At 47.4% G+C, this 26,575-nt stretch overlaps 10 protein-coding genes and 1 non-coding gene across 11 annotated transcripts; 8 read left to right on the forward strand and 3 right to left on the reverse strand.

Moving 5' to 3' along the window:
- Positions 1–905: 905 nt before the first annotated feature.
- I302_102472 (uncharacterized protein) lies at positions 906–3,001 on the forward strand (the record flags this gene model as incomplete). Its single annotated transcript, XM_019187844.1, has 5 exons — positions 906–1,261; positions 1,435–1,588; positions 1,660–1,959; positions 2,148–2,447; positions 2,630–3,001. 5 exons carry the CDS (start codon positions 906–908, stop codon positions 2,999–3,001), a joined length of 1,482 nt encoding a protein of 493 aa, XP_019050722.1.
- Positions 3,002–3,380: 379 nt separating this feature from the next.
- On the forward strand, positions 3,381–3,495 carry I302_102473. The gene has a single exon (XR_002022004.2). It is a non-coding gene; the product is annotated as a 5S ribosomal RNA (ribosomal RNA).
- Positions 3,496–3,752: 257 nt separating this feature from the next.
- I302_102474 (uncharacterized protein) lies at positions 3,753–4,884 on the reverse strand (the record flags this gene model as incomplete). The annotated part of the gene is made up of 5 exons (XM_019187845.1): positions 3,753–3,839; positions 3,956–4,134; positions 4,272–4,394; positions 4,549–4,630; positions 4,705–4,884. 5 exons carry the CDS (start codon positions 4,882–4,884, stop codon positions 3,753–3,755), a joined length of 651 nt encoding a protein of 216 aa, XP_019050723.1.
- Positions 4,885–5,863: 979 nt separating this feature from the next.
- I302_102475 (uncharacterized protein) lies at positions 5,864–8,050 on the forward strand (the record flags this gene model as incomplete). The annotated part of the gene is made up of 7 exons (XM_019187846.1): positions 5,864–5,930; positions 6,004–6,135; positions 6,203–6,231; positions 6,292–6,322; positions 6,405–6,693; positions 6,828–6,954; positions 7,067–8,050. 7 exons carry the CDS (start codon positions 5,864–5,866, stop codon positions 8,048–8,050), a joined length of 1,659 nt encoding a protein of 552 aa, XP_019050724.1.
- Positions 8,051–8,550: 500 nt separating this feature from the next.
- Positions 8,551–9,521, forward strand: I302_102476 (uncharacterized protein; the record flags this gene model as incomplete). The annotated part of the gene is made up of 5 exons (XM_019187847.1): positions 8,551–8,682; positions 8,753–8,834; positions 8,922–9,047; positions 9,161–9,339; positions 9,423–9,521. The coding sequence occupies 5 exons, from the start codon at positions 8,551–8,553 to the stop codon at positions 9,519–9,521; spliced, it is 618 nt and encodes a 205-aa protein (XP_019050725.1).
- A 451-nt stretch (positions 9,522–9,972) lies between these two features.
- Positions 9,973–11,115, forward strand: I302_102477 (uncharacterized protein; the record flags this gene model as incomplete). The annotated part of the gene is made up of 5 exons (XM_019187848.1): positions 9,973–10,104; positions 10,206–10,287; positions 10,397–10,522; positions 10,658–10,836; positions 11,023–11,115. 5 exons carry the CDS (start codon positions 9,973–9,975, stop codon positions 11,113–11,115), a joined length of 612 nt encoding a protein of 203 aa, XP_019050726.1.
- Positions 11,116–11,411: 296 nt separating this feature from the next.
- On the reverse strand, positions 11,412–14,099 carry I302_102478 (uncharacterized protein; the record flags this gene model as incomplete). The annotated part of the gene is made up of 14 exons (XM_019187849.2): positions 11,412–11,958; positions 12,048–12,230; positions 12,359–12,515; positions 12,631–12,673; positions 12,752–12,898; positions 12,990–13,118; positions 13,171–13,177; positions 13,242–13,363; positions 13,454–13,520; positions 13,603–13,703; positions 13,786–13,816; positions 13,872–13,903; positions 13,971–14,000; positions 14,067–14,099. The coding sequence occupies 14 exons, from the start codon at positions 14,097–14,099 to the stop codon at positions 11,412–11,414; spliced, it is 1,629 nt and encodes a 542-aa protein (XP_019050727.2).
- Positions 14,100–15,025: 926 nt separating this feature from the next.
- On the reverse strand, positions 15,026–18,183 carry I302_102479 (CTP synthase; the record flags this gene model as incomplete). Its single annotated transcript, XM_065869485.1, has 12 exons — positions 15,026–15,348; positions 15,605–15,907; positions 16,040–16,197; positions 16,256–16,344; positions 16,424–16,556; positions 16,669–16,922; positions 17,059–17,253; positions 17,355–17,489; positions 17,564–17,700; positions 17,880–17,987; positions 18,052–18,074; positions 18,146–18,183. The coding sequence occupies 12 exons, from the start codon at positions 18,181–18,183 to the stop codon at positions 15,026–15,028; spliced, it is 1,896 nt and encodes a 631-aa protein (XP_065725557.1).
- A 1,580-nt stretch (positions 18,184–19,763) lies between these two features.
- On the forward strand, positions 19,764–22,111 carry I302_102480 (phosphopyruvate hydratase; the record flags this gene model as incomplete). The annotated part of the gene is made up of 11 exons (XM_065869486.1): positions 19,764–19,877; positions 20,277–20,298; positions 20,358–20,450; positions 20,511–20,707; positions 20,771–21,005; positions 21,067–21,242; positions 21,311–21,556; positions 21,623–21,660; positions 21,718–21,822; positions 21,895–21,938; positions 22,002–22,111. 11 exons carry the CDS (start codon positions 19,764–19,766, stop codon positions 22,109–22,111), a joined length of 1,380 nt encoding a protein of 459 aa, XP_065725558.1.
- Positions 22,112–22,489: 378 nt separating this feature from the next.
- On the forward strand, positions 22,490–24,505 carry I302_102481 (uncharacterized protein; the record flags this gene model as incomplete). Its single annotated transcript, XM_065869487.1, has 8 exons — positions 22,490–22,561; positions 22,629–22,684; positions 22,780–22,868; positions 23,039–23,146; positions 23,292–23,362; positions 23,444–23,665; positions 23,733–24,108; positions 24,252–24,505. 8 exons carry the CDS (start codon positions 22,490–22,492, stop codon positions 24,503–24,505), a joined length of 1,248 nt encoding a protein of 415 aa, XP_065725559.1.
- A 573-nt stretch (positions 24,506–25,078) lies between these two features.
- I302_102482 (uncharacterized protein) lies at positions 25,079–26,404 on the forward strand (the record flags this gene model as incomplete). The annotated part of the gene is made up of 2 exons (XM_019187853.1): positions 25,079–26,057; positions 26,172–26,404. 2 exons carry the CDS (start codon positions 25,079–25,081, stop codon positions 26,402–26,404), a joined length of 1,212 nt encoding a protein of 403 aa, XP_019050731.1.
- Between the last annotated feature and the right edge of the window lie 171 nt (positions 26,405–26,575).

Consider the following 26,575-nt stretch of genomic DNA (forward strand, 5'->3'; position numbering starts at 1 on the left):
CAGATACCTGTTGAATATATATACCTTACCCGCCTGGTCGTTTTTGCCAAGTATGTTTTTCATTGAGATTGGCATAATGATCGTATGACAGGGGCTTGATCAATTTGGTTGACTGAGGTATGTTAGTAGAAACTCGCAGGATGTAAGCGGAAGTAAGAGTTATCAATTCAATGGGTTAGTGGGCCTGGTTGAGATAGTAATCTGTGGATGATCGATCAACACCTCGTATTCAGATGCCTGTCTGATCGATTATTGTGTGAGTGCATTTGTGTCAGTGTCAGTATCCGGTTCGATGAACTCATATATCTGACTGAGAGAGGTTACCGTTTATCTGCGTGTACTGACTGTTATCTGGAGATCAAAATGCATTCTTAGAAGGTATGTAAGGTGGACGGATCTCGACGACCCACCAGTCAGATAAATACTGTGTCTCAATTATTAGCCCTATTAGGCTTTTTTGGTAATGAGAGGAGTGATTGTGATTTCCCAATTGCTAATCACTGATTACGAATCTGTAGTAACAGTTAACTCGGATATAGATAACCGGGTGCGACACGTACAAGCAGCATTCATCTTCATCCACCTGATCATCATCATCATCGAGGTCACCTCTATATCTAACAAGTCTTCAAACATGTCATTCTCATCATCGTCTACGATGATATCTATATCCTGCATTTATGATCCAGCCAACCTTCCCACTGCGCAAACCAAAAGCCAATAGCCAATAGCCAAACCCACCATCAAAGCGCCAGACCCAGATCTCAATGTCGTACTCGCTCAGCAAACCCATACCTTCCCGCACCCGTGTCGTAATTCATTCCCGAGGCTGTGAACGTTATTTCGCCCATCGTCATCTTCACATCCCATCCATAAGTGATAGATACACTGGTCCATCCAACATCATGAGTGAAGAACAAGATAGAATGCGAGGCAGACTCCCCTCTCCTTCTTCCTTTGTCCCTCGCGCACCTTCAACCCCGACGAAGCCACCCCTCTGCCCCTCCAGACGATTCCTGTCCACCACCTCCTCGTCGGCCATTCGAACCCCCTCACCTCACTTCTGCCCTTTACCAGGTACACAGCTTCCTCCCTCAAGTACCATGACCAAACGATTTCGCTCGACCGGGGTGTATCCCTCTCCGTCTCCGGAGCTGGGGGAGAGGACAGAGGCGTTCAATAGCAAAGTCCTGCAGGCTGAGGAGAGGATGATCTCGAGGGAGCTCAAGACCAAGTCGGAAGGTGGAGGGAGATTCATAAGGTGAGTTGACGCTGTGTCACTGATCTGTTTGGAGGATTGTGCCTTGTGGGCACAGGAAATGAGCATTTGCGATCCAAGACAAATGTATCACCGGGAGAAGCTGAACATGGATTTTTCACGCGAATTGTCCTGCTCATCAGACAATGAGATGCTAATGCTCACCTTGACCGCAGAATTGTCGAAGTATCCGCTCGGGACGGGTTACAGAACCTCCCCGGACCAGCCGTCCCCACCGAGCTCAAGCGAGAACTGGTCGAAAGGCTTTTAAAAGCAGGATTGAGGAACATCGAAGTGGGAAGTTTTGTACGGGGCGACTGGGTTCCTCAGGTAAATCATGAACATTCCTCAAATGCTATTCAGCAAAGGCAGATCACCAGCTGATATTCGTTGATCCACAGATGGCAGATACGCCCCAACTCCTCCCACTCCTTCCACCGCTCACAGGCCAATCGCTCCCTCTACCTTCACCTCCCTCGACTCGACCGCAGACTCCCGAAGAGAGCGGCCTCGGTCCATCATCGCTTAAACATATTATAGATAGTACGCTCATCCCCTCATCAGCGGGACAGGTACATTTCCCAGTACTGGTACCGAACATGAAAGGCTTGGAGAACTTGATCAAACTTCAAGAACAGCATAGTGCGAATGGCGGTGGGAGGTTGACGGACGAGGTGGCTGTTTTTGTGTCTGCTACTGAGGTGAGTTCACTACCTCTTGGTTCTCAATGATATTGGGGGTACCTCTGCCATATCTCAAGAGAGACCTCCTGTATACCAAGAGATGATTCAACGTAACGTCGTTCCAAGTGACACCTCCCGTCCTTTCACCGAAATGGTAAACAGGGAAAGAGGGATTTGAGTTGACCCGTGACTACTCCTTCTTACAGGCATTCTCCCAAGCCAACAACCACGCTCCATTAGCCAAAATCCTATCATCTCTCCCACCCGTCATCGACAAAGCGAGATCATTAGGCTACAGAGTCAGAGGCTACGTATCATGTGTCATCACCTGTCCTTACTCGGGTTCAACACCTCCTGAAGATGTGGTCGACGTGGCTCTAAGGCTGTTACAGATGGGCTGTTATGAGATAAGTCTGGGAGATACCACTGGGGAAGGTGATCCGGAAACTTGGGGGAGGGTCTGGACGGAATGCGAGAAGAGGGGGATGGATATGAGCCGTGTTGCTGTGAGTTGCTCGCTGGATGACACATAAGCTGGCGGAGCTAACGTAGAGTTCGTTGTTCATGATGATCGTTCAGGCACATGTGAGTTTTCCTCTATTCTCCCATCAGCTAATAGCCAACACTGACAGTTGATGTTCATCTTCTTCTTCTTTTGCTTTCACACGGATCCTCTTGGACCACACAGTGCCACGACACCTTCTCCCTAGCCCTTTCGTCCCTCCTCTCGCTCCTACCCCATAATCTCACCTCCATTGACTCCTCCCTCGCCGGACTGGGCGGATGTCCCTACTCCCCCGGAGCGACAGGTAACGTCCCGACCGAGGATGTAGTCTACGCACTGCATAAACTAGGGTATGAGACGGGTATAGATCTCGACAAGTTGGTGGAATGTGGGAATTGGTTGAGCGGGAAGTTGAATAGGAGGAATGAAAGTAGAGTTGGGAGAGCTATTTGGGCGAGAAGGCAGGCGAGGGAGGTGCAGGAGAAAGGACAAGGGAGGGAGGGATTGAAAGGGGGTGGTAGTGGTAGTGGGGAAGAAACTGAGGATGGGATGTGAAGCAAGGGAAGGGACATTTTATGGATAGGACATTGTGTTTCTGATTAGTGTTTAGAATAGTACGACGGAGGAGGGGGGAAAGGACAATATCATTTCAGTGTTCAGCTTCGTGTTGGTATTTGTAGCGTATCAAGTGAGTCGTTGTAATGTAGTTTGTTCTCATAGTCGATCACTTTCTGTAAAACATCATTCGTTGTGAGAATTAGATAGAGACATGAATGTGACAAAGTCAATACAGTATCCTACATGTCAGTGAGTCACGCCGAATTCAGCTATAGACACCCGAAGAGCAGTTACGGGCCAATCGCATCAACACGTAACGTCCCACCATATCTGCTGGAAAGTGTATAAGTTTTACGCGCGAGCGGTAACCTTTATCTACGGCCATAGAAGGTAGAAAGAGCCGCATCCCGTCCGCTCTGCGCAGCGATCCTACCTATCGCCCGGTTAGTACCAAGGTGGGGGACCACTTGGGAATCCCGGGTGCTGTAGTTTTTGTTTTTGAGGGGAGAGCAAGGAGGGCTTTTGAGGGGAAGAATGTATGGAGTGAGTGTGGAGTACACGATGTCAGGACGTGCAATCACACAGCTCACGGTAGGATGATCGTCTGAACTTGTTTCAGTATTGTAGTGAGATACATTGATTGTCGTTTTCTAATTTCTACATTATTTGTGTCCTCATTCCAGATCATACCCCTCCTCCTCCTTATATACAGCCTCTACTTCTAATTCTTGTTGATTTCCTTGATCAACTAACTGTCCTTGGAAGCTTGTTCGAAACATATACAAATGGCTGTGATCATCGCTAGATCCACCCCTGGAGCGACGTTGACGATGTACTAATCCGGTCAAAATTGGTTAGCGCTCTTTTCTACTCGTATCATTCAAAGCCGGATCTGACAGAGAGGAGGGCAGGGGGTAAACGGTCCTTTGGACATAGTAGAACGCAACTTACAGTCTCTTTATTTGGATTTAACCCTTCACCATCCACCTTCCGCCTTGAGAACTGAGCAATCAACGGTCCGCTAACTACCAAGATATCTGCGGAACCAAGCCAGAAGTCGCCCCTCAGTTGGAGTGACTTGGATTTGGAGGATAGCAAGTCGTGGAAGGAGGCTTCGAATGATGAGCCGACTGTCGTGCCAGGAAAAGAACGGGTCAGTATCTGCTTGACTCTTTACTTTCTCATATGTACGGTAGTTCTGGATAAAGAACATCCTAATCGGAGATGTATGGTTGCAACGCTCGGATCTGAGGAGCACGCTACTCACGGGCAAATTTCTTTTTCACTTTCAAGACTTCTTTCCCATTTACATCTTCACCTGTGTATGACTTCGATATGGATAGTTTTGATTTGAGAGATACGAGGATGTTCCCATTGGGATCGGTTATCACTGTTAGAGTTTCGTGAGTCACACGGATTAGCATCCAAGATTGATGATTATAGTGATACTATGGTAGAAAACTTCGTGTTGAGATAGAGGCGTAGGAGCCGATAACCCATGATATACTGCAGCTCCGGTCCAGCGATCGAGACTCATAACTCACCTTTACCATGTTTGCCCGAAGCTGTATTTGTCCGACAGACCAACCTGACCTTCCCCTCCAAATCTCGAATGATGAAGTCCTCCTACAAAGCAGATCATTCATCAGCACTGCTGTCCCAGTATCCTTCGACCATGACACCGGCAAGAACCGACTCACCCCGTTGTTACCAAACGGATCAGACTGCAATACCAGCCCCGTAGGCTTCTCCGCTACATGTTCAGAGTACACCCCGATGGAGGGAGAGACAGCACCGAGAGGTTGAGCAGGCCCAGCTTTCAGGAGCGCTACGGTGGTCTCGGAGAATGGGACGGGGATGAAGGATCCTATAGAATTCATCGTGTCTTGTTATGTAGGTGTTGGTCGAGTATGTAGAGGTGTAAAGTAAGTAAGGAAATTGTGGAGAAATCAGTCAAACCCCACATCATCTCTGTATATAGCTTTTATGAGTTAGCTCAGCAGTCCTCATAGGGTATGACCGAGCGGCGCCAAGAGCGGTGGAAATGACATCAGCATACCTCGGCACGATCAGGATGAGGACCAGGGCAGTTCGGCCGCGGGATACCTCTATCGAGCAAGATCACAGGAATCTAAGATTACGGGTGCATCCACCTTGCAGGATAACGAGTAACGCCAAGAGCGGTTACATCCTACTCCTATTCTGAATGCGGCTAGATCGGCATCCCACCATGAAAGCTGTGTTAAGCTTGTCGGTCCGAGATCGGATCGAGGATGTCGTTATCGTAGCAGCTGCAGGTCAATCTTCAGTGTGATATCTCCGAGATAACGGTGTGATAGTAGCTTAGCCATGTTGGCTATTTCAGTCATGAACATGAACGAATGAACGTCAAAATACCAAGTGAGCGATTCTTTCATCTTAAGACTTGATTTGACCAACATAACATACATTGGGATCACCATGACATCTGAAAGGATCATTGGTGAGGGTGGGATATCGGCGACCGAGATGGAGTACATACAAACCAAAACACAGATCAAAGGAGGTCTGTGCCATGTATGCATGTATGCATGTTTGCATGTATGCTGTGCTGTGTACTCTATGAGTAGATCTCTGATACTTACTGTAATAGTCTGATCGCCGTTTGACCGGACGGGGTTGTGTAATCTGCCCATGCCCGTGTCTTCGTACATCATCAACCACGAACCATGAACTGACTACATTATACGACTGGCACTGGCACACACACACACACACACACACACACATATATATATATATATATCATACCTTGAGTGTGTGATACGACTTAATCCGTCTAGGAGGGAACACCATACACTCCATTTAACAACACCCAGGATGACCTCCACCACGAACCATGAGAACGAACCGAAACCAAAAGGTAGAGTAGCAGTGCTTGGCCTGGGTGAGTATATCCTCTTACTGTCCTCACCACCCATCATACATCTACACCACTGACAACCAGGCTACGTGAACAGGTATATCAGGTATCGTCCAGCTCAAGAACCTCTTGGAAGAAGGGTTCGAAGTGGTAGGATATGAGCGGAACGATTATTATGGGGGATTATGGAAGTACACCGAAGACAAGAAACAGATCTCGGTATTGCAATGTGAGCAGTAGCTCATCACCGGATGCGGAAAAGCAATCAGGAGCTAATGCTATCGTACTGACTATAGCTACTATTGCGAATACCTCGAAATACTTCGTGGGTGCGATCTCTCCCATCATGAAGGTGGTTGACTGATCACTGGGATATCTGTTGTAGGGTCATTTCACGGATTTCCCATTCACTGATGGTCAGTCATCTTCTTAGCGATACACTCATACCAGTCCATCTCCCGCTCTCGCTAAATCATTCACCCTCTCACTACATCGCAGACGTCCCAATCTATCCTCGCGCACCAGACATCTACTCCAACATCCAAGACTATGTCGACCACTTCAACCTCCTCCCATACATGAGACTGGGCATCAATGTCACCCTCCTCGAAAGATCGTCAGACGGCCAAGCATGGAATATACATCACATCTCTGAGGAGAAGGACATTGTGGAGATGTTCGACAAAGTTGTAGTATGCACCGGACCGTGGGAGAGGAGCTATAGACCAAAGTTCAAGGGGGAAGAGGAGTTTAAAGGGGAGTTCGTGATGGGAAAGGAATACAAAGGGTGAGCATCAGTCTCGTCCTCAAATCATCCTCATGGCGGATTTCAGCTCCTGGTAGCAGCCCATCTGAAGCACACAAGCGAGCGGCAGAGAAGAGGGATGACATGCTAATCATATCCGACTGGACGGTGTACAGTCCTCAAGAGTACGCTGGGAAGAGAGTAGCAGTGGTCGGAATGTCCTATACAGCTTGTGATACCGCTGTGGACTTGGTGGGGGTGGCCAAGGAGGTTTACATCTCTCATCGATCAGGTGTGAGGATAGTGAGTTGTCCACGCACCGTCTCAACCACCAACCACCCCTTCGATACATACCCCCCAATAAAAACGAGCATGGTACATTGACAAATACTCATGATTCGCTCTTCATCCACAGGTCCCTCGAATAGTCGACGGAAAAGCGTTCGACACCAAGGTGACCCGCCAGCTCCAATCGCTCATGACGTTCTTCGACAGATACAATCCCTGGCTGGGCGAATACATCCCCAACAAAGTGATGGTCTCCAACATGCTCAAGGTTTACCCCAACCTCAAACCCGAATGGAAGCTCCTCCCCGCTCCCCCATTCAAGAACACCTGGGGAGTAATCAATGATCATATCATCCCCAAATTCCATTCTGGCGAAGTTCTCCCCTTGAACGGGGTCAAAGCTTTTACACCTACTGGTTTCATTACGAACGACCACCATGGTAACGAAGTACACACCGAAGTGGACGTGGTGATTTTCTGTACGGGGGCGTACTTTGATTATTCCAATTTATCGCCTGAAGCGAATCCCACATCCCACCAACCGGAAGAATGGGAAAACCTCGAACACTCAAACGGAATGTTGTACCCTCGACTATATCAAAACATCTTCCATCCGAGCTTTATCGATTCATTGGCATTTATCGGACCATGTAAGGGGTTCAGTTTTGCAATTCACCCAAATAGCGATCTTACCGCTCAAGCCATTACTCAAGTCTTCGCGGGGAAATACGATCATAAGCTTCCCAAGACGAAAGACGAGGTAGATGAATGGTGTGAAGAGAATTACAAAGCGAATGTCAAGCTCGTACAACACTGGCGAACATTCAGGACTGGACCGACGATCCCTAGGGAGTTCGAGTGGTTCCTTAACGATGCGGCTGGGACGGGGGTCAACGAGTACCTCGGTGGATGGGGTTGGAAGGCGTGGAAGTTCTGGTGGAGTAATCGAGAATTATATGGGCTGTTGGTAAGAGGTGTGAACTCGCCTGCTCAGTATAGGCTTTTTAGGGGGGAGGGGAGGAAGCAATGGGATGGGGCTGTGGGGATGATTTATAAAGCGAATGGGAGGGAGGTTCCGGAAAGGTACCAGGGGAAGGGGTTTGAGTGGTAACCTCACAATGGTCAACATAGGTCTCGGTATATTCTTTTGATGATGTTGATATTCGTACTGGTTCGTTGTATATATATTTGTGTAGTATGAGCACACGATGAATGCCCACAAGCAATCGCTTGAACGGGTAGTCCCAAAGGGACAGTACAGTATTCGATCCGCTGGATCAGGCTCTGACCTACTTGCAGAATACCGTATTGTTCCACTGGGGTACAGTTACAGTAAATCTGAATAATCAATATTTGTCACGGCAGAGCATCTGACGGTGCGTCGGGGATTCCGTGTCTCGATGACAGGCGGTGTATCGGCCATGGCGGTGAGTTGTGTGTGCACTAGCGTCGTTGATTGTAAAGAGCACGAGCACGCATGTACTTTGGAAGTAACGAACTCATGGTTGATTTTTTATTTATGTAAGAGATGGTGCAGCATTCGACAGCTTTCTTTGCCTTCGTCAGTGTACCGGTGCATATTTGCCAGGTACCAAACATAAACCTTCGAGTATGGGTCTAATCAAGGCATCACCAACAGCCGACCTTGTCGCTGTCGATCCTCCCATCGGACTACATCCTCAAATCTTCGCTCAGAAGGCTACGACGTTGGTCCTTAAGGAGAAAGTATGGAGCTGGACTGGGGTGGGTCACAGGCTTTCTTCAGATCAGATGACACTAGGGATACGGTTGATCGTTGTTTGACTTATGTCAGGACGATTTCTCCGTAAAAGACATTGAAGGGAGGGACGTCGTGAAATGTCATGGGAAGGCATGGTCCCTGAGAGAACGAAAGGGTGAGTGTTCGGCCGCTCACAAAATCACAGCATCACAAAGTCATGAACCACCTTTGGACTGACATGGAGAACTGGAATGTGTTATAGTCATCAGTGATGCCGATGATAAGTTCTTATTTGGCATAAGGAATAAGATCCTGACTATTCACACCACGTTCATAGGGGAAGATGAGAGTGAGAAAGAGTTATTCAGGATTAGGAAGAGGTTGAGCCGTGAGTGTCTTCATCCTCACTTAATACTTTATCTATAATTTTTGACACGTGCGAGCATCGACTGTCCTTTGATATGTTTTCCACAATCACTCACTTATTTTACCTTGAATCAGTCGGCGCCAAGATGAAAGCGACCTTCCTTAACCCCTCAAACGGCCAACCCATCACCTTACTCCTCAAAGGCGATTTCTGGGGTGGCTCAGCGGACATTTCCATAGAGGATGGTCCAATCATCGCTCAGATCAGTAGGAAATTGTTGAATGCCAGAGAATGGCTGGTAGATCAACAAACTGTGAGCTGTCCTCCCTCTTCTCACTCCACGGATATATATCCATTTGTATTGCTTGTCACTGACCTGTTGAATTGCCAATGCAGTACTTCGTGACCATCGCTCCTGGGGTGGATCTCGCGCTGATGGCTGCGATGTGTATATGCTTTGACGAAGCTATGAACAAGAAGGCTCCTGGAGCGTAGATGTGTTCGCTGAGTATGAAAGATGGTGATGGTTCTCTTTTTAACTAGACCCTTGTCGTGTACATTTGTCTTAGCTACGGGTACTATGGATGTGTACATTGGATTACGACGCTGGTAAAGTACTGATACTAAAGTAGTACTCGTACTCCTCTCCCACAATGCTCGGTGTTATCTAATCTTGAAGGCTGTGTATGAACCGATGATGACGTACTAGTCCCACTCACTAATCCGATGATAACGTAATTCACTAGTAAGCGGTACTCCGAGGTATGCGCTGGTTTCTTGGCTGTACTCGTACACTTGCAGTTGCACAGCATCACATCTCTCATGCATATATATTCATATATATACTCCAGCCTTTGATCCAGCCCTTGACCACTTCAAACACTTCAACCATATCTGTCCCGCATACCTGATCATCAACAACAGCGTCAACCCAATCCAACTCACCATGGGATTCTTCACCGCCTCTGCACCAGCCCAACTCCACCCCGTCAACCCTCCCCTGGGACTTCATCCCAACTTCTTCGCAAAGCAACCTACGACGCTCGTCCTGAAAGAGAAAGTATTCAGCTGGAGTGGGGTGAGTCATGACATCTCCTTTGAGCATGAACATGAACACATCAAATCATGTCGAGTCATCTGTCTTTGGCGGTAGAGAGCTAATCAGGTGCATTGACGTAGGACGACTTCTCAGTAAAAGATACAAACGGATTCACCGTGGTCAAATGCCATGGACAAGCAATCTCATTTAGGGATCGTAAAGGTGGTTACTCTGCTCTCCTCTCCTGATGTCTGCGTCATCCAGCATCCAGTCAGACATGACATGTGAAATCGGTATTCGTAGCTGACCAGATGAGCCCGATAACATATAGTCATAAACGATCCCAACGGCAACTTCCTATTCGGACTTCGTAACAAGCTACTAACAATCCACAAGACGTTCATCGGTGAGACTCAGGATGAGAGGGAGTTATTCAGGATAAGAAAGAGGATGAGCTGTGAGCTTTCTTCTCCAATCACTACGATCTCTTTCATCCGTTCCATTCACTTCCACGACTCGTCTACCCTCCTTCATTCTTTGCCATTCCCATCCTGAAACTAAAACTGATCCAACCCTTCCTCCTCCCCTACAGTCGGCTCAAAGATGGAAGCGACCTTCACGAACCCCTCGACTGGCCAGCCTATCACCTTGCTCTTGAAGGGTGATTTCTGGGGTGGTTCAGCGGATATATCAATTGAGAATGGGCCGGTCGTAGCTCAGATCTCGAGACAGGTGTTCAATATGAGAGAGGTGTTTACGGATCAACAGACCGTGAGTTGTAGTTGACACTTGAAGCCTGCTCGTCTATCACATCTCTACCAAGAAACAATATGAGAGAGGGAGGGAGGGGAGAAGCATGTATCCTTCATCTCTCGCTGTGCAACGAGAGAAGGAGAGAAGCCCGAGACATACATAAATAAACCAAGAGGATATAAGCTTATTTTGATGATTACACAGTACTTCGTCACCGTCGCTCCGGGCGTGGATTTGGCGCTGATAGCTGCAATTTGCATCTGTTTCGATGAAGCCAAGAATGAGAACAACAATTAGAGAAGTTCAATGTATGATTCCGGCGGTCCAAGTCGAGAACAAGAATGAAGCTGTTTTATGTGTTATCCTAATAATATAGATCTGAGATATACTTGTATCGTATCGTCTAAATGTATTCTTCGTATACCGCAACCGCAACCCAAAGGAAAGCCAGAACAGCGCATGTTCTCGTTCAGATTTTCATGTGAAACTCTTTCATTTCGTTGCGAGAGTAAGAAAGGACAATGAATACCAGATTCATCCATTATCTATCTCATCTATATATCTATAATATCTATTATTCAAATTTCTCCCACCTAATATAACTTGGGATTCCCCGGTATCCCCTCCTCACCATACGAATCACCATAATTATACCCCCTAGATCTCTGCGACTGAGATAATCCCTCCCATCCTCGCTGTCTCTGACCCATCTCGGTGGTCCGGGCATCACCAGCCGAATATGGATACGCCTGGGCAGGTCTGGCCTCCGGCCACGCGGCGTTCCCTTGAGCAGGTTGAGCTCCCGTGGGATATGCGGAGGGGAAGGTTTCCTGTGGTGGTTGCTCAGCCTGGTAGAAATTGGAACTATTGATGTGGTTCTGCTGATGCTGTGCTGGGGTATACTGAGACTGAGCATGATTATGATCACCCTCCTGTAATCTCTGATACGATTTGGTAGATCTCAGCGTGGGCGTCATATTTCCACTGGACGTTCGTCTGTCATGTTGAAGAGGAGATGAGGATGTAAAGTCTGTCTGCTGATGCTGAGTTGGCGCGGTAGAGCCATTCGCATAACCTGTTTTGAGATTTGACAGCTCCTGTGGTCTGTTCTCATCGCCTTCAATTGTATCAGGCATGAACCTGTACATGTCAGGTCCTGATCAGTGACTGCTTTCGTCTGAAATACAATCAAGTAGAGAGATCTCCTTGTCTGAGGAAGGAAGACTCACGTTCTCTGCAACTTCGTGCTACTCGAGTGCGTACCGGGTTTACCCCTTATATAATCCACCAAGAATTTACAAGCGAGGTATATCTCCAGTCCGAAATCGGATAGGTTGATAGTATCCCATATAGCCTGGAAGTAGGTTTTGATAGATGTGTGACGTTGATGTGGGTTCTTGAGTGGGTCGGTGCTGAGTGTATATGAACAAAAGATCATGTCAGTTACGATCATCAATAACCCATTTTTATCAGATCTTTCTCAGAAAGTTATGTTGTTTAAGAGTATCAGCCGGAAGTTTAAAGAAAGAAGAGAACTCACTAATCCGTCCAATTGTAGGCCCAGCCCATATAAATACTAAAAAACACCATCTCCACGCAAGTGCATAATGCTGAAAGACCGTCCGATACGTTGGTGGCCGTCCATAAGGCCGTTCCTTTGATGACATTATAAGTCTGTAAGATGGAGAACAAGAAGCCTACGTTCACAGCGAAACGACGATTAGTAAATGGTGATGAGCTGAGGGATGTTGAGATGAATAACGTTTGGGCTGTGTAAAGGAAATATGGTCTAGGTGGGGAGGTAGAGCTCACTTTGATAGAATGTGAAGAAGACTATCAACTTTATAGCGAGGAACTAAATATTCCCCAGCAATGTCAGCTTGCTTTCCGTTAATTTTTACTTTTTGAAGTGAGTGGATGTTCTCGAGCTCACCTTATTCAACGGTTTGCGACCTTTCAATTCATCTTTGCACAGCACGTAGAATATGATCAAGCCGTACAACGCCACTGAGATCGATACGAAATCGACAGCGTCCAGGTAGGCTTCGGCATAATGAACAGAATATTCGTCGGGGCATAGCTATAGCGCAAGACGTAAACGTCCCATTCGTCAGAGCCCTTTTCTTGTCGAGGTCAAGAAGGGACTTGCGTAATCGAGTGACTGAACTCACCACGCCGTAATACAGACAGATGATCCCAACGATCGAGATTAGTGGTCTGAGGATGACATATTGCATGACGCTGAAACTCAGAGCATGCCAGAAATACGGCTTGGAAGCTCTAAATCTCCAGAAATTGAACTAAGCGAGAGTAAGCTTGGGATATCTCGAGAGAAGAGGATGGTCGGCTCACTGGGAATCTGGTGGGGTCCGCAGGCAAGGGAATCAGCCAGACTCAATCTCACGCAATGAGCTATAACTTACGGGAACTTCTTCTTGTCCTTTTCTGCCAGTGCAGTCTTGATCTGCTGGTCCGTCGTACCCATTGAAACTAGTTCCATGAGAAGCATCAGGAATGCAGAGAGGGTTATTGCTTCGTATGCGGTCTGAGGGGTATGTCACGGGATATCAGCCGTGTTCTCGTCAACTTATTCGAAAGCGCAAAGGTAATAGGGGTCAACAATTGAGTAACGCACCTCTGCCAAGATGTAATACTCGTATTCCCTATAATACCTATACGAGAAGAACGATACGATGGAGTAGCTGCGTCACAGCCATGTGTCATTCGGATCAGCAAGAGTTGCGCACGTAGGAGATTGATAGGCCATGCTCTCATCTCACTCACACAGCAGGCATCAACAGGACCCTCATGACCTGTCTCTGGGCCGGTGGATGCTGATACCGTACAGCGTGCATCGTGAGATTGAACAGCGTTATGAGGGTGGTCTATCGTACGTAGTAAAAAGGAGAGATCAGCTTTCACCTTCCATAGCAGCCATGAGAGAAAGGAGAATGTGATGAAACCTACAAGAGCAGCACATCCTCCTGCGACAGCCCACCTATCAAGCAAATGGTATATAAGCTTTTGTATTTGTTCAACCAATGCTAGCTTACCCTATACGATGTGCATCCCAATGTATACCGTCCTACGACATTGTCCCGTAAGTGCACTGTCCCGCTACAAAGAAGGCAAGAGCAGAGATGACAACTCACAGGGCTGAAGAAGACATCTTCGTTGGTATCCTACATATCCCTCGTCGTCAGCTATATAGATTGTACCTGGTACGGGTGACGAGAAGCTGTACTAACAGTGATATTTGAATTGGTCGAAGGACAAGACATCTCTGGTTCTCCCTCGTATTAACCCCTCTACGTGAGGGGGCCTGGCCTATCGGAACTTGAAAGTTGGGTATCGAGTCCTCTATCAACTTGCTGAGAGATTCAAGCTGCAGTCCTCTGTATCCTGTATCCTGCCTGTTCCTCGATTAACCTGTCCTTAAGTTGACCAATGCAGGTGTATACACAATTCTCGGTGAGAAGCAGAGTTATAAGATGATAAGTGGTGAAAGACCAAGAGACCACTCGTAATGTTTCTCTTTCTGTTCCTCTTTCGATGCAGACGCGTAGTAAAGTAAAAAAAGTCCAATTACACAGCTGCGACGAAATCAATATACTGTACGCGGGGCCCGCAGCATCTATTTATAGTTGTTGTTTGCCCTGTACTTATCTCGGCCGTATCGTGAAGAGAAGAACAGTGGTGAACTCAGTTCTGATAGCATCCCAAGTGGTATGGATGGTGGATGGTGTCAAAGGTGAATGCATGTCACCTGTGATGGGATGGGATGGCTCCACATGATAGACTGAACATGGTAAAGTGAAAAGAATCAAAAGATCAAAGAAAGGATGGAACAAAGCTGAAACGAATTCATCCTACCATTTTATTTCTATTCCTGGTGTGACGTTTGGCAATGCCAAGACATTCCTTACTGTTCTCACTCGCAGTTATCTTCCGTTTGCGCACAGCATAAAGGAGGAAATGGTAGAGCGGATGGCAGCGGACAAGCATTAGGATAAAGACTCGCCCTCGAGGACCTCCCCCCAGCAGAGTGGATGTGAACGCAACACAGATGCATGCTCGTGACATGAACACAACACCGCAGAAAGCAAGAACAGGTGCATTCTAATCTATGTAAATGACCAACCAACCAATCAACCAAGAAGATATAAGTACTAACATTCAGACAAAGGATGTTAACCCAACACACACACTAAGCATCACCATTAACAGCCACTCCCTCCAACTGTCTTTCCTTTTCCTCCAAATCCCCATTGACCTCACCTCTCACTCTAATACCATCAACAGCCTGTCTCTTCCCTTTTCCTTGTTCAGTATAAGCATCGCTGGCAGGGACGATCTTACTTTCCTCAGGGTGGGGGTCAACGTACCCGCCATTTTCATTATTGGCAATCTGTTCAGATAACACGTTGGATCCACAGGCAGCGGCGATGAGACCTAGGAAGGGAGGGGAGGGGTTGAGAGGTCGGGAACAGAATTCGGGGTGGGCTTGGAGGGCGACGAAGTATGGGTGGTCTATCCAAGTGGAGTGGTATCAGCTTCGAGGTCCTGTATGATATATTTTTGGTGCGTCATCTCTGATATGTAAAGGAGACCTTGCTCCCGTCTCTTGCTCTTTCTGTTGTTCCGCTCTTACGACATAGGTCTCATGTACCTCCTTATGGTTGCACTGAAATCATTGTCTGAAACACGAGTGATTAAGACTGTCCCGTCCTTCACTCCATTCTATACCAAGTGAAAATATACCAAGTGAAAAGACACAAAAACTCACCATCCAACTCCAACATCTGCATCCTCTCCCCCCTCTCATCCTTCCCAACAAACCTCAAACCCTTCTTCGACTCCAACTCCTCCACATATCTAGGTTCAACCTCGTATCGATGCCTGTGTCGTTCCCATGCGACCTGGTTCGAACCATACAGCCTTCTGAGCTTGGACGACTCGGTGTGATCCTGGAAGATGGTCGGTCGGAGACCCAGTCGCATGGTACCTCCCATGTGGGTCTTGGAGATCTCAGGCATGAAGCAGATGACTGGGTGGGGGGTGTCGGGGATGAGTTCGGCAGAGTTCGCTCCTGTCACATTGAGAGGAATCAGCATCGTTGTAGTTTGTCATGACGGTGGATAATCGGAATCTTATAGTCCGATGAGATTGTGTATGAAGGTCTTTCGGTGGTAGTCTGAATGTAAAGTGTACTTTTACTCACCCTCCAAACCACACACATTCCTAGCCCACTCAATAACAGCCACCTGGAATCCCAAACAGATACCCAAGAATGGGACGTGTTGTTCTCTAGCCCACTTCACAGCAGAGATCATACCTTCCGTACCTCGATGTCCGAATCCACCAGGGACGATGATACCTCTACAACACAGAACAATCAATCAGCTTGGCAAGTTTACTGAAGGAACAGCTGACTCACTTGGCAGAACAGAGGGCAGACCAGGCATCATGGAATTTGACGGGGTTGGATGTTTGAGTGTGGGGTTCGAGGTCGGATGAGTCGACCCACTGAATCATATTTTACGCCATTAGCAAAACACCCTTTTGTTTTTCTGAGTTGGAGTCAGAAAGGGCTGTATAGACTCACTTGTAATTCGAGCTTTCGACCGCATCGCATTGAAGCATGTTCCAAAGCCTTTACAACGGACATATAAGAATCCTCGAGGGTAGTGTATTTACCGACGAGCACGATAGATACGCTATCGAAGAGTCTTTCTTGGCTATAAACGTATCTAAATTAGCCTGTGCCCTCTTCTATCATTGACATCCCATACTTCCGTTCGAATGATAATCTGTCACTTGTCATTGATCTAGTGAAGAATGGTGACTCACCCAACAGTTAGAGCCTTCCATCTACCCATAAACTCCTCGCCCTTCCTCTTGAATTTATCATTAACAGTGACATCATCAAGGTTCAATCGCTTCTTGAGGAAATCCAACATCCCTTGTTCTTGGAGTAATAGCGGTACGTGGTATGTGGAGGATACGTTGTGAACACCTAAAACCTGTTTAGGCGAGACATGACAGAACATCGATACTTTCTCCATAGTGGCTGTAAGGAGGGGGTCGGTACATCTACATGCGATCTGTAGTTGTGACGATATATCAGCAAACTCTGTCCAAACTCATGAATATTCCGATGATCTGGCGTGGGATACGGTAGTGAGATCAAATTGAGTCGTCAAGTAGCTGAGATTGAGCAGAAAGAAAAGATTGACCCACCAAGTCAGGCAAAAGACCCAACCCTCTCAAATCCCTCACGCCAGCCTGAGTAGGTTTAGTCTTTTGTTCACCTCCTACAACAGGTATCAAAGAGACGTAGATCAAGGCGAAGTTCTCGTGTCCTACTCTGAATTGGAACTGTCTCATCGCTTCTACGAATGGCATGGACTCGATATCACCGACTGTACCACCGAGCTAAACCGTAAATCATCACAACGAGGATTAGCTTCTGTTCCTCGGATAATACACTGCATCATATTTATGGTCAGAAATATAATGAAGAAGTTCTCACTCACCTCGATAATACAGACATCAGGTTCTTCACCCGTACCATCCACAGGAATCTTCGATACCCTCTCGATCCAATCTTGAATCGCGTTGGTCAAGTGAGGGATGATCTGTACGGTTTTACCGAGGTAGTCTCCTTTCCTCTATTACCATCCGATCGCATATATCAGTAATGATTTCCAGACGGTATGAATAGCTAAAAGTACGATGCACTCACCTCTCTGTCAATGACGTGTGAATAGACTTTACCAGTCGTAACGTTGTTATCCTTGTTCAAGGAGACATCAAGATATCTCTCGTAGTTTCCCAGATCCAGATCTGTTTCACCACCGTCGTTAAGGACGTATACTTCACCTATAACGCATTGAAGGGGAGATGAAGGGTATCAGCTATATACTCTTTCCATGCTTCTCCCAACAGCCAAGCCTTCAATTCGTTCATTTGGATATTATTCGATCACACCAACGAATTATTCACCTGGTCCACCCCTTCCATGATTGTCGAATGAGCCTCGAAGCAGACCAAACACTCACCATGCTCTGTAGGAGCCATCGTACCAGCATCTATATTCATATAAGGATCAATCTTGATAGCTGTCACTTTTAACCCTGCAGCCTTGAGCGTAAGACCGGTACTTGAGGCTATCATATCATAGTCAACAAATCAACTCCTGTTATCCTGACTGCGTGTGTCAGATGTACTGACCAATTACACCCTTTCCGATACCGCTATTACCATCATTCTCAGATTCAGCAATTCCTTCTCCTTCCGATAAAACAAAGTGAAGGAGAACACTCACGAGATGACACCTCCACAGACTAAGATATACTTGACCATATTGGACAGTCTATTACTCTAAATTAGATGTGGGAAGGGAAGTTTGACACGTTCTATGACCACTTTACTTGCTATCGGGACCAGATTCCGACGGTTGTCTGATCGTTGATGAATCTGCGCTGATCTTGCGAGGGTTGTAGAAGATACGAGGGGGATGTTTACAGAGAAGAGGGTAGGAGGAAGATATAGCATACGAAGAGAGAGATGTAAACTTTATCTAGCATAGGATCGCGTAGCACCAAAATATTTTCAACTTTCAACATCACAGCGGACATCGCCGCCGCATCACACCCCATGAGAGCGGAATCAAATTCATGGTACATGGAGACAACGTGTTTGGCAGGTGAGTGGACGAGTGGCAGTAAAGGTAGGTACATGTCACTTCTGTACGACGATGTTCTGATACTGGAGTCAGTGACCGATGCGCATTACGGAGTGACCTGCACATGCGCAAGAGGAGCGTGAGGGTGAAAGCAACGAGTCTGTCCATGCTGTCAATTATGAAGTGAATCGCAAGCACGATAGGTCGCTCAGTCGAAACCGTGTAGAGTATATCAGGTGACTCGGCAAAGCCGAAACCTGTCTATACGAGGATCTTTTCCTCCATGGAAGAGTGTTTCAGTTGACAGACAAGAGTCATGACCCAGTCCACATTCCAACGTAGACATCACATTTGGCTCATTTGGTAAATCAAAGTTGATAAATCCGATAGATAGCAAATTCAATTAAAAGGGGTTCGTTACAGTTTGCCAAATACACGAGCAAATATCCATTGCTCGTATCCAATATACCTGAGCTGACCTATTATGGGGGATTGGGCATGTACGGGTGAAATAGAAGCGGCAATATTAGATGTCTGTTTTAGTAATAGATACAACCACAAGCAAACACGCAACTTCTCACGGTCTGCTAAGAGAAATTGATGAGAAACAGATGATCGGGGAAAAACGCTCGAGAGATCAATGAGTGAAAGCAAAAAAGACATCACCGATTCCACTCGAAAGTCATTAAGCCAACTCCCGAAATCTACAACCGAGCCGACTGACAAAATAAATCAGATGGAACCAAACACGACACCAGGCATGACCAAATCTCACAGCACTCCCATCCGTCCGGCACGACATTGATCCGCCCTCTACCCATCTCTTACGTTTCCTGCCTTCTCCCCCGGATCGCCTTGACCTGATAAAGCGAAAGTTAAAGGGTCTCCACACTTTTATCGCTTTTATCGACCATACGGAGGTCCGATAAGAACCTAAAGACAAGAAGAACGAGGAAAGTACCGGCGGTATGGTCTGGGGTCGGGAATATCACGACTATTCCCGAGAGAGCGGTCAACTCCGCTCAATCCATTAGGCTTGTGCTTTAGCGTGCCTAATGTGTAATGAGCCACGTGTGTATCGTCATTGACGGACTCAATCGCTTTGGTCCCATAATAGTCCCCAATTCTACTCGTTCCCACTTCCCACTATCCCACTCCCACTCCCCGTACATTCATAAAAACATTCCTCGTATTTCCTTTCTCTTCCTTGCTCTTCTCGCTCTTCTATAACAAACGCAGACAGAAAACAAACAACAAGATGTCCACCGTCACCAAAGTCCACGCCAGACAAGTGAGTGAACCTGCTCTCCTACCTAGTGTGCTGTCACCTTGCGTTGCAGAGATAAGGAAACGACAAGGAATGTACGCTGACGTGGGTTGAAACGTTTATGATAGATCTTCGACTCAAGAGATAAGTCTTTATTCCTTGCTCTATTTCTTCTTATTAGTGATATATCCCACTGCCATCCCCTCCGGACTGCCCCTCGCATCAGCACATCTTCGTCTCTGCGTCTTGTATTCGAGACCCTGCTCTTCCTTCCATCATTCTTCTCTTTTCCTTCATCTCTCCTCTCTTCTTGTATCTTCCTCTCACAACTTTAGACATTGCATTAGGGAGTTATTCCTTACCTAAGATATTACTATCATGTCGTTAGAGTAACCAAGCTGACATCAACCCTCTCCTTCCTTTTCCCTTCCCTTCCCTTCCTACCATTCCTACAACCCGCTCTCCACCCATGGATTGACGATTATACGTAACCCTACCGTTGAGGTCGATGTCCACACCGACAAAGGTGAGCTGCTTCGAGCTTAATGAATTACTCTCACAACTGACATCTTCCTCGCACCGTAGGCCGATTCAGAGCTCAAGTTCCCTCAGGTGCTTCCACCGGTGCTCACGAAGCCATTGAATTGAGAGACAAAGGATCAGACTACGTCGGTAAAGGTGAGTCCCAATAACCTTCTGATATGCCAAGACTTCTAGCTCACACATTCGCTACTATAGGTGTCACCAAAGCCGTCAAGAACGTCAACGAAGTCATTGCCCCCGCTCTTATCGATGCCAAGATCCCCGTCACCTCCCAAAAGGAGATTGATGACTTCCTCATCAAGCTCGATGGTACCGACAACAAAGGTAAACTCGGTGCTAACGCCATCCTCGGTGTCTCCATGGCCGTATCAGAAGCCGGTGCCGCTGAACAAGTAAGCTACCGGACCTATTATTTGGAGGTAGAAGCGCTTAGCTAACACTTTTTCCCTTGTCAGGGCAAACCCCTCTACGCCTACCTTGCTGGTCTTGCCGGTGTCTCTGAGCCATACGTTCTCCCCACCCCTGCCTTCAACGTTATCAACGGTGGTTCTCACGCCGGTAACGCTCTTGCCTTCCAAGAATTCATGCTTCTCCCTACCGGTGCTTCTTCCTTCACTGAGGCCTTGAAGATGGGTTCTGAGACTTACCACACCCTCAAGAAGGTCATCACCAAGAAGTACGGTATTGATGGTGAGCTACCAATCCCTTGTTGGTCCGTACAAAATCACAGTAGCTGACTGGATTCGCTTAGCCGCCAACGTCGGTGACGAAGGTGGTTTCGCTCCCAACGTCTCGGGTGCTGAGGAATCCCTCGACCTCCTTACCGAAGCCATCAAGCAAGCTGGTTACACCGGTAAAGTCCAAATCGGTCTTGATGTCGCTTCTTCCGAGTTCTACAAGGAAGGTAAATACGACCTTGACTTCAAGGTGGGTTTATTTGACACTTGACTGAGTGTGTTTGTCATTGATATGCTGATCTGTGATGCATCGTTCAGAACCCCAACTCCGACTCCTCCAAATGGTTGTCTGGTAAAGAACTCGCCGATCTTTACAACTCTTACGTCGACAAGTACGACATCATCTCTATCGAAGACCCCTTCGACCAAGATGATTTCGATGCCTGGACTCACTTCACCACCACCTCCAAGATCCAAATTGTCGGTGATGACTTGCTCGTGACCAACCCTAAGAGAATCAAGACTGCCATCGAGAAGAAGGCTTGTAACGCTCTCTTGCTCAAGGTGAGTCACCTATTCCATACACAACGTTGGATGTAGGATGGAAGCTGATATATATTCTCCTCGTAGATCAACCAAATCGGTACCATCTCTGAGTCTATCCAAGCGTAAGTGCCAGCTGCTTCGTGTCGATCCTTGGAGTCTCAGCTGATCGTCTGTCACAGTGTTCAACTCTCTCAATCTAACGGTTGGGCCGTCATGACCTCTCACCGATCTGGTGAAACCGAGTCTACCTACATTGCTGATCTCGCCGTTGCCCTTAAGACTGGGTGAGTGTGACTGATGGTCATGACTAACGAAATACATTCTTGCTGACTCATTTTGATCTTGATCTTGCTCAGTGAAATCAAGACCGGTGCTCCTTGTCGATCCGAGCGAGTTGCTAGTGAGTGTATACGTGGCCAAAGGCGTAAAGACTAGAAAGCTGACATCTAATCCCCCACCTTAGAATACAACCAACTTCTCCGAATTGAGGAGGAACTTGGTGACAAGGCCATTTACGCTGGTTCCAAAGGTTTGAGCAAAGGTACCACTGCCCCCGAACTCAAGGACAACTAAGCGGATTAGTGTTGGGGTCGGAAGTGTTTGAATGATTGGTAAAAATGAAAAGTCAAATAGTTGAATCAACGACGATCGCATGCACGCATGATTAGTCTTTGTGCTTTTGGATGCGATCTTACACACGCCCTTGACCATTCTTGCAAGGCTGCCGTGACAGCCATGCGCAAATGCAGCGATACGTTGATTGCAGTGAGCAGTGAGCGATAGAAAGAACATTACGAGGCTGGTTTTCATAAATCGCGATGTTGCACTTTACTTTCCTCCACCCTCGCGTCAATCAATCGTCAACCTCTCGCTTGACTTTTACTACTCTTTTTCGTACTCAACGTCTTACTCTCAAGTCATTGACGAGATACATAAGACAGAGTGAACACCATGGCATCAGCAGAACAGCAGAAGATAGCTACTCGTAAGCTCACTCAGTGGATAGAGAACGACAAGAGGATTGTGAGTGGTTCTGCTTTGATTCTTGAATTATTTAACCAAACGTACTGACATTTGGTGTGGTGTGTAGGCAACATATAGAGATATAAGTAGGGAAGTGGGATGTCACGTCAACATAGCCAAGAAGTGGGTATATCTCCATCCTCATCTTGCCTATCTTTGCAGCTCTATATTCTCTACGTGTAAGGATGGATGTCCAAGCTAACATCTACTACTAAAAGTCTCCTCCTAAACCACTACACCTCCAACCCCTCCCTAACCCCTACATACCTCCTAACAGGCCCACTACTCTCCACCTCCCGAATCACCCGTACCCAGCTGCACTCACTGACGCAAGTCCATGGCAACTCGACACAACGAGTGAGAATAGTAGATATGGATGAAATGTCAGAGGGGGATAGGAATTCTGAAGATGGGGTACCCGATGAGGGAGAGGAGGGAATGATCTTGGAGCGGAGGATGGGTTGGTGGGGGATATAGTCCTGTCTGGTCTGGGTGCTGGGGCTGGTGAGGAGGACGAGGAGGTGAGGAGGGATGAGGGGGTGGGGAGGTGGGGGGTTGTGTTGGTTGGTGCGGAGGGGCTGGAAGGTGAGCCTTTCTTGCGTTTCTGTTTCCCTCTTACACGACTGGGACATGCTGGCTGGTTGTGATCTCGTACGAGCTTGCCTGGTCTGGAATATGGAGGGGACTTTTTGGTATTGGACGCTGATATCGTCTTGTCTTGTCTACATAGACAAGAAGAAACTCTTCGAGCAGGACACACTGAATATCCATATCCACTCTCTCGCCCCATCACCCATAACGGTAAGTGAACCGATACCCTTTAAACTCACTCGTCGTCTCTGAACATTATAGCTGATGCCAAAACTTTCTTTCACACCTTAGGACCCAGCTCAATACCTCATACCGAACCTTACACTGAGGGAACACAAGAATTACCACAACCCCCAGATATACGGTACGATCACTGGTGAAACCCTAAAGCCTTCTGCTGCTTTGGTACCGGATAAAAAGACTATGAAAGATGGTGGGATCGATTGGAGCAAGAAAAAGGTAGTAGGGGGAGATAAGAAGGAGGAGCCGAAGAAGAAGGAAGAGGCTAAGAAGGTGAGTCACCCTTTCACCTCAATTTCAATTGCGAAGATGCATCTAAACTAAAATACAACAAAATAAGGTCGAACCCTCAAAACCAAATAGCAAACCAATCACCACCACTTCCTCTTCCTCTACTGCCACGACTAAACCAGCTCCCACCCCCGCATCGACCCAAGGAAGCATATCAGGCAAGAAGAAACGCGTCATCCATTCAGATACAGAGGAAGATGAACCGACCCCCCCTCCTGCTGCTACGAAGAAGAAAGTCGAACCTACCTCGTCGATGATCAGGGCGGACGACCAGAAAGCCATGGAGGCGATGATGTCGATGGATATGGATGTGGATATGTCGGATGAGGAGGTGGACGTCAGATTTAAGAAAGAGGCTGGAACTGTAAGGAAGAAGAGGAGGGTTAGGAAGAGTAGAACCGAGGTGGATAAGAAGGGGAGGATGGGTGAGTGTCTTATCACTCAATCACATCATCCCTTTCTCTGTCAGACTCCGTCGATTGACATCGCGAATTCATCGTTGATGTCTCATGTTATACGGCGGAGAACATAATCTCGCAACAGACGTGCTGACCTGTTCCACACGCAGTCACGAAAGACTACTCGACCGACGAATCATACACCGCCTCAGAAAATGACGAGTCGCCCTCCAAAACAAAATCCAAACCTGCTCCCAGCTCGAAACCAACGATAAACAAACGAGAATCAACTTCCTCGATAGGGAGTAATACAAAGACTCCAGCTAGTTCTGGCTCTGGCTCGCACCCTCCTGCTAAGAAAGCTGCAACGGGGGGAGCGGCGAAGGGTCAGAGTACGTTGAAAGGGTTTTTCACCAAGAAGTGATGAGTATCCATGGGGTGGGAAGGGGTAGTTGGGGTGTCTTGATTTTGGTAGATTCTAGGAGTGATGGTGATGATAGGTTTGTATAGTTATGTAATCAATCATTCTGTCCTTTGCACGGTGCTTGGTAGCTCACCTGAGGATATCAGACTGACCCCAAGAGATATGCTGTGGAGCCAAGAAGACTGAAAGAATCAAGATATAGCGATGCTTGTCGGTTCCCGATCTTTCTTCCCTCGTTTCTCAGCTTCGTGCAATACTCATATGACGTATTTGATATACCAATGAGAACTGGGGGACGTAAGAGATCTTCACAAAGGATCACTCACCCAATCTATGATATCGCTCTGGAACGTATCGAGTCGAGTGAGTATATGTCCTTCCTTTGATCCTCTGCATAGCTTTTACTCTTGGACTGTCGGGTTCTCAATAGTGTGCTGACAGGATTGATGTATATAAGAAACACAGAGAGTAGAATGGATTCGCCACTTCACATTTCACCTTTCCATTTTCTTCATATCCATCATCCTGATTCTGATTCTCGCTGGCAGACACAAGATACACTAACGTCCCAACATGGCAACCCATGTCCCAGCAGCACACCTCGTCGAACAAACCCTCCGCCAACGAGCAGCGCAAGCATCAACGGCTCTACCGACATTCGCCTCTACCTTCGGAGGAGGACCATACCAACGGACCGGCCCGTTCTCCACTTTATTTAGGCAAGGGGCACAACAGCAAAGACCTCAAAGCGCTTTCGCTCCTGGTACAGGTACGAGCATACCTTCATACTATAATGGTACAAACACCAATGCCAATACCAACCCATATTATCGACCTGCTTTCGGCTTTAGGCCACCACCGCCAACCCCGCCGAGTAATGTCTGGTATGGACTGAATGGCCGGAAGTATAATCCCGCGAGTGGCCAACCTCCCCCTTCGTGGTTCTTTAATGGTACTAACACCGGTACTAACACTGGTACTGGATGGGGAGGTACCAACCTTGGTGGTGGTGTGGGTATTAACAATACCAATACTAGTACCAATGCCTCTGGGTTCGGGGGGAATCCGCAATTACAAGCCTTCTGGAACTCGACCTTACCCGCCAATGTACCCCGAACGGCGAACGGGCCCTCCACGGTCGGACAGGCATTTACCAGCTACCTCACCAAACTGGGCAACGACGCCAGTACGACCTACACCGATTCCCACCAGGCGATAATTGACAAGATATCGTTGAGAGACAGAATATCGCAGGTGATAGACCAGAAGAGTCTGGCCATCAGGAGCTACAGGCAAAACAACTTTGGGTATGGTCACTTCGATATGACTGCGCTGGATCGGGCTGAGGCTGAGAGAGATACGTTGTATAAAAGGAGAGAAGAGGTGACCGAGGAGATTGACAGTCTATGGGAGGTCAAGGAGCAAGCGTTGAAGAGGGTCATTAGGGTCGGTCAGGTTGAGAAGAGCTGGAGAGGAGGGGAGGTCGGACTGAGGGAGGCGGGGGAGATTAGTAGGGATTTGGGAAGTACGTTCTTCGGTAGGAATGGGAATGGTAAGTTTCCTTTTGGATTTGGGCATCTCATCTCTACCCATACACACCGTTTTGTGTACCATACGGTGCGACTATGTGCATGACTGACCACCGTTTTGCGCTTTGCACGTCTAGCCTTCACGTGGTCGACATGGGACAATGTCCTCATTTCTCGATCGGGACAACGGTCGGCGATCAACCCGTTCTTGAGGAGGAACGAGGGGCTGGACCAACCTCAGTTCCAACCCCAGGGAACGTCGTTCCTCGGAACTCCAGCTGGAATGGGGAATACGAGCTATAATCCATTTGCGAGGATGTTCGGAGGGTCTAGTACGCCTTTGAGTGCATTTCGTAGGTTCAGCCTCTAGGTTGAACCCCATCAAGCAGGTTGACGAGGTCGGGTAAGTAAAGATGAGATCAAGTCAGACCATTCCTTGGGCGAAATTATTGATGCGGTACTAGACATCATGTCTGGATGATTGTACTTGTCTGTCGACTCTGACGTACTTACAAGTAAAGTTTATGGTCACTACGACAAA

Source organism: Kwoniella bestiolae, chromosome 1 (genome assembly GCF_000512585.2).
Source record: "Kwoniella bestiolae CBS 10118 chromosome 1, complete sequence".
In the NCBI taxonomy this organism is placed as follows: domain Eukaryota; kingdom Fungi; phylum Basidiomycota; class Tremellomycetes; order Tremellales; family Cryptococcaceae; genus Kwoniella; species Kwoniella bestiolae.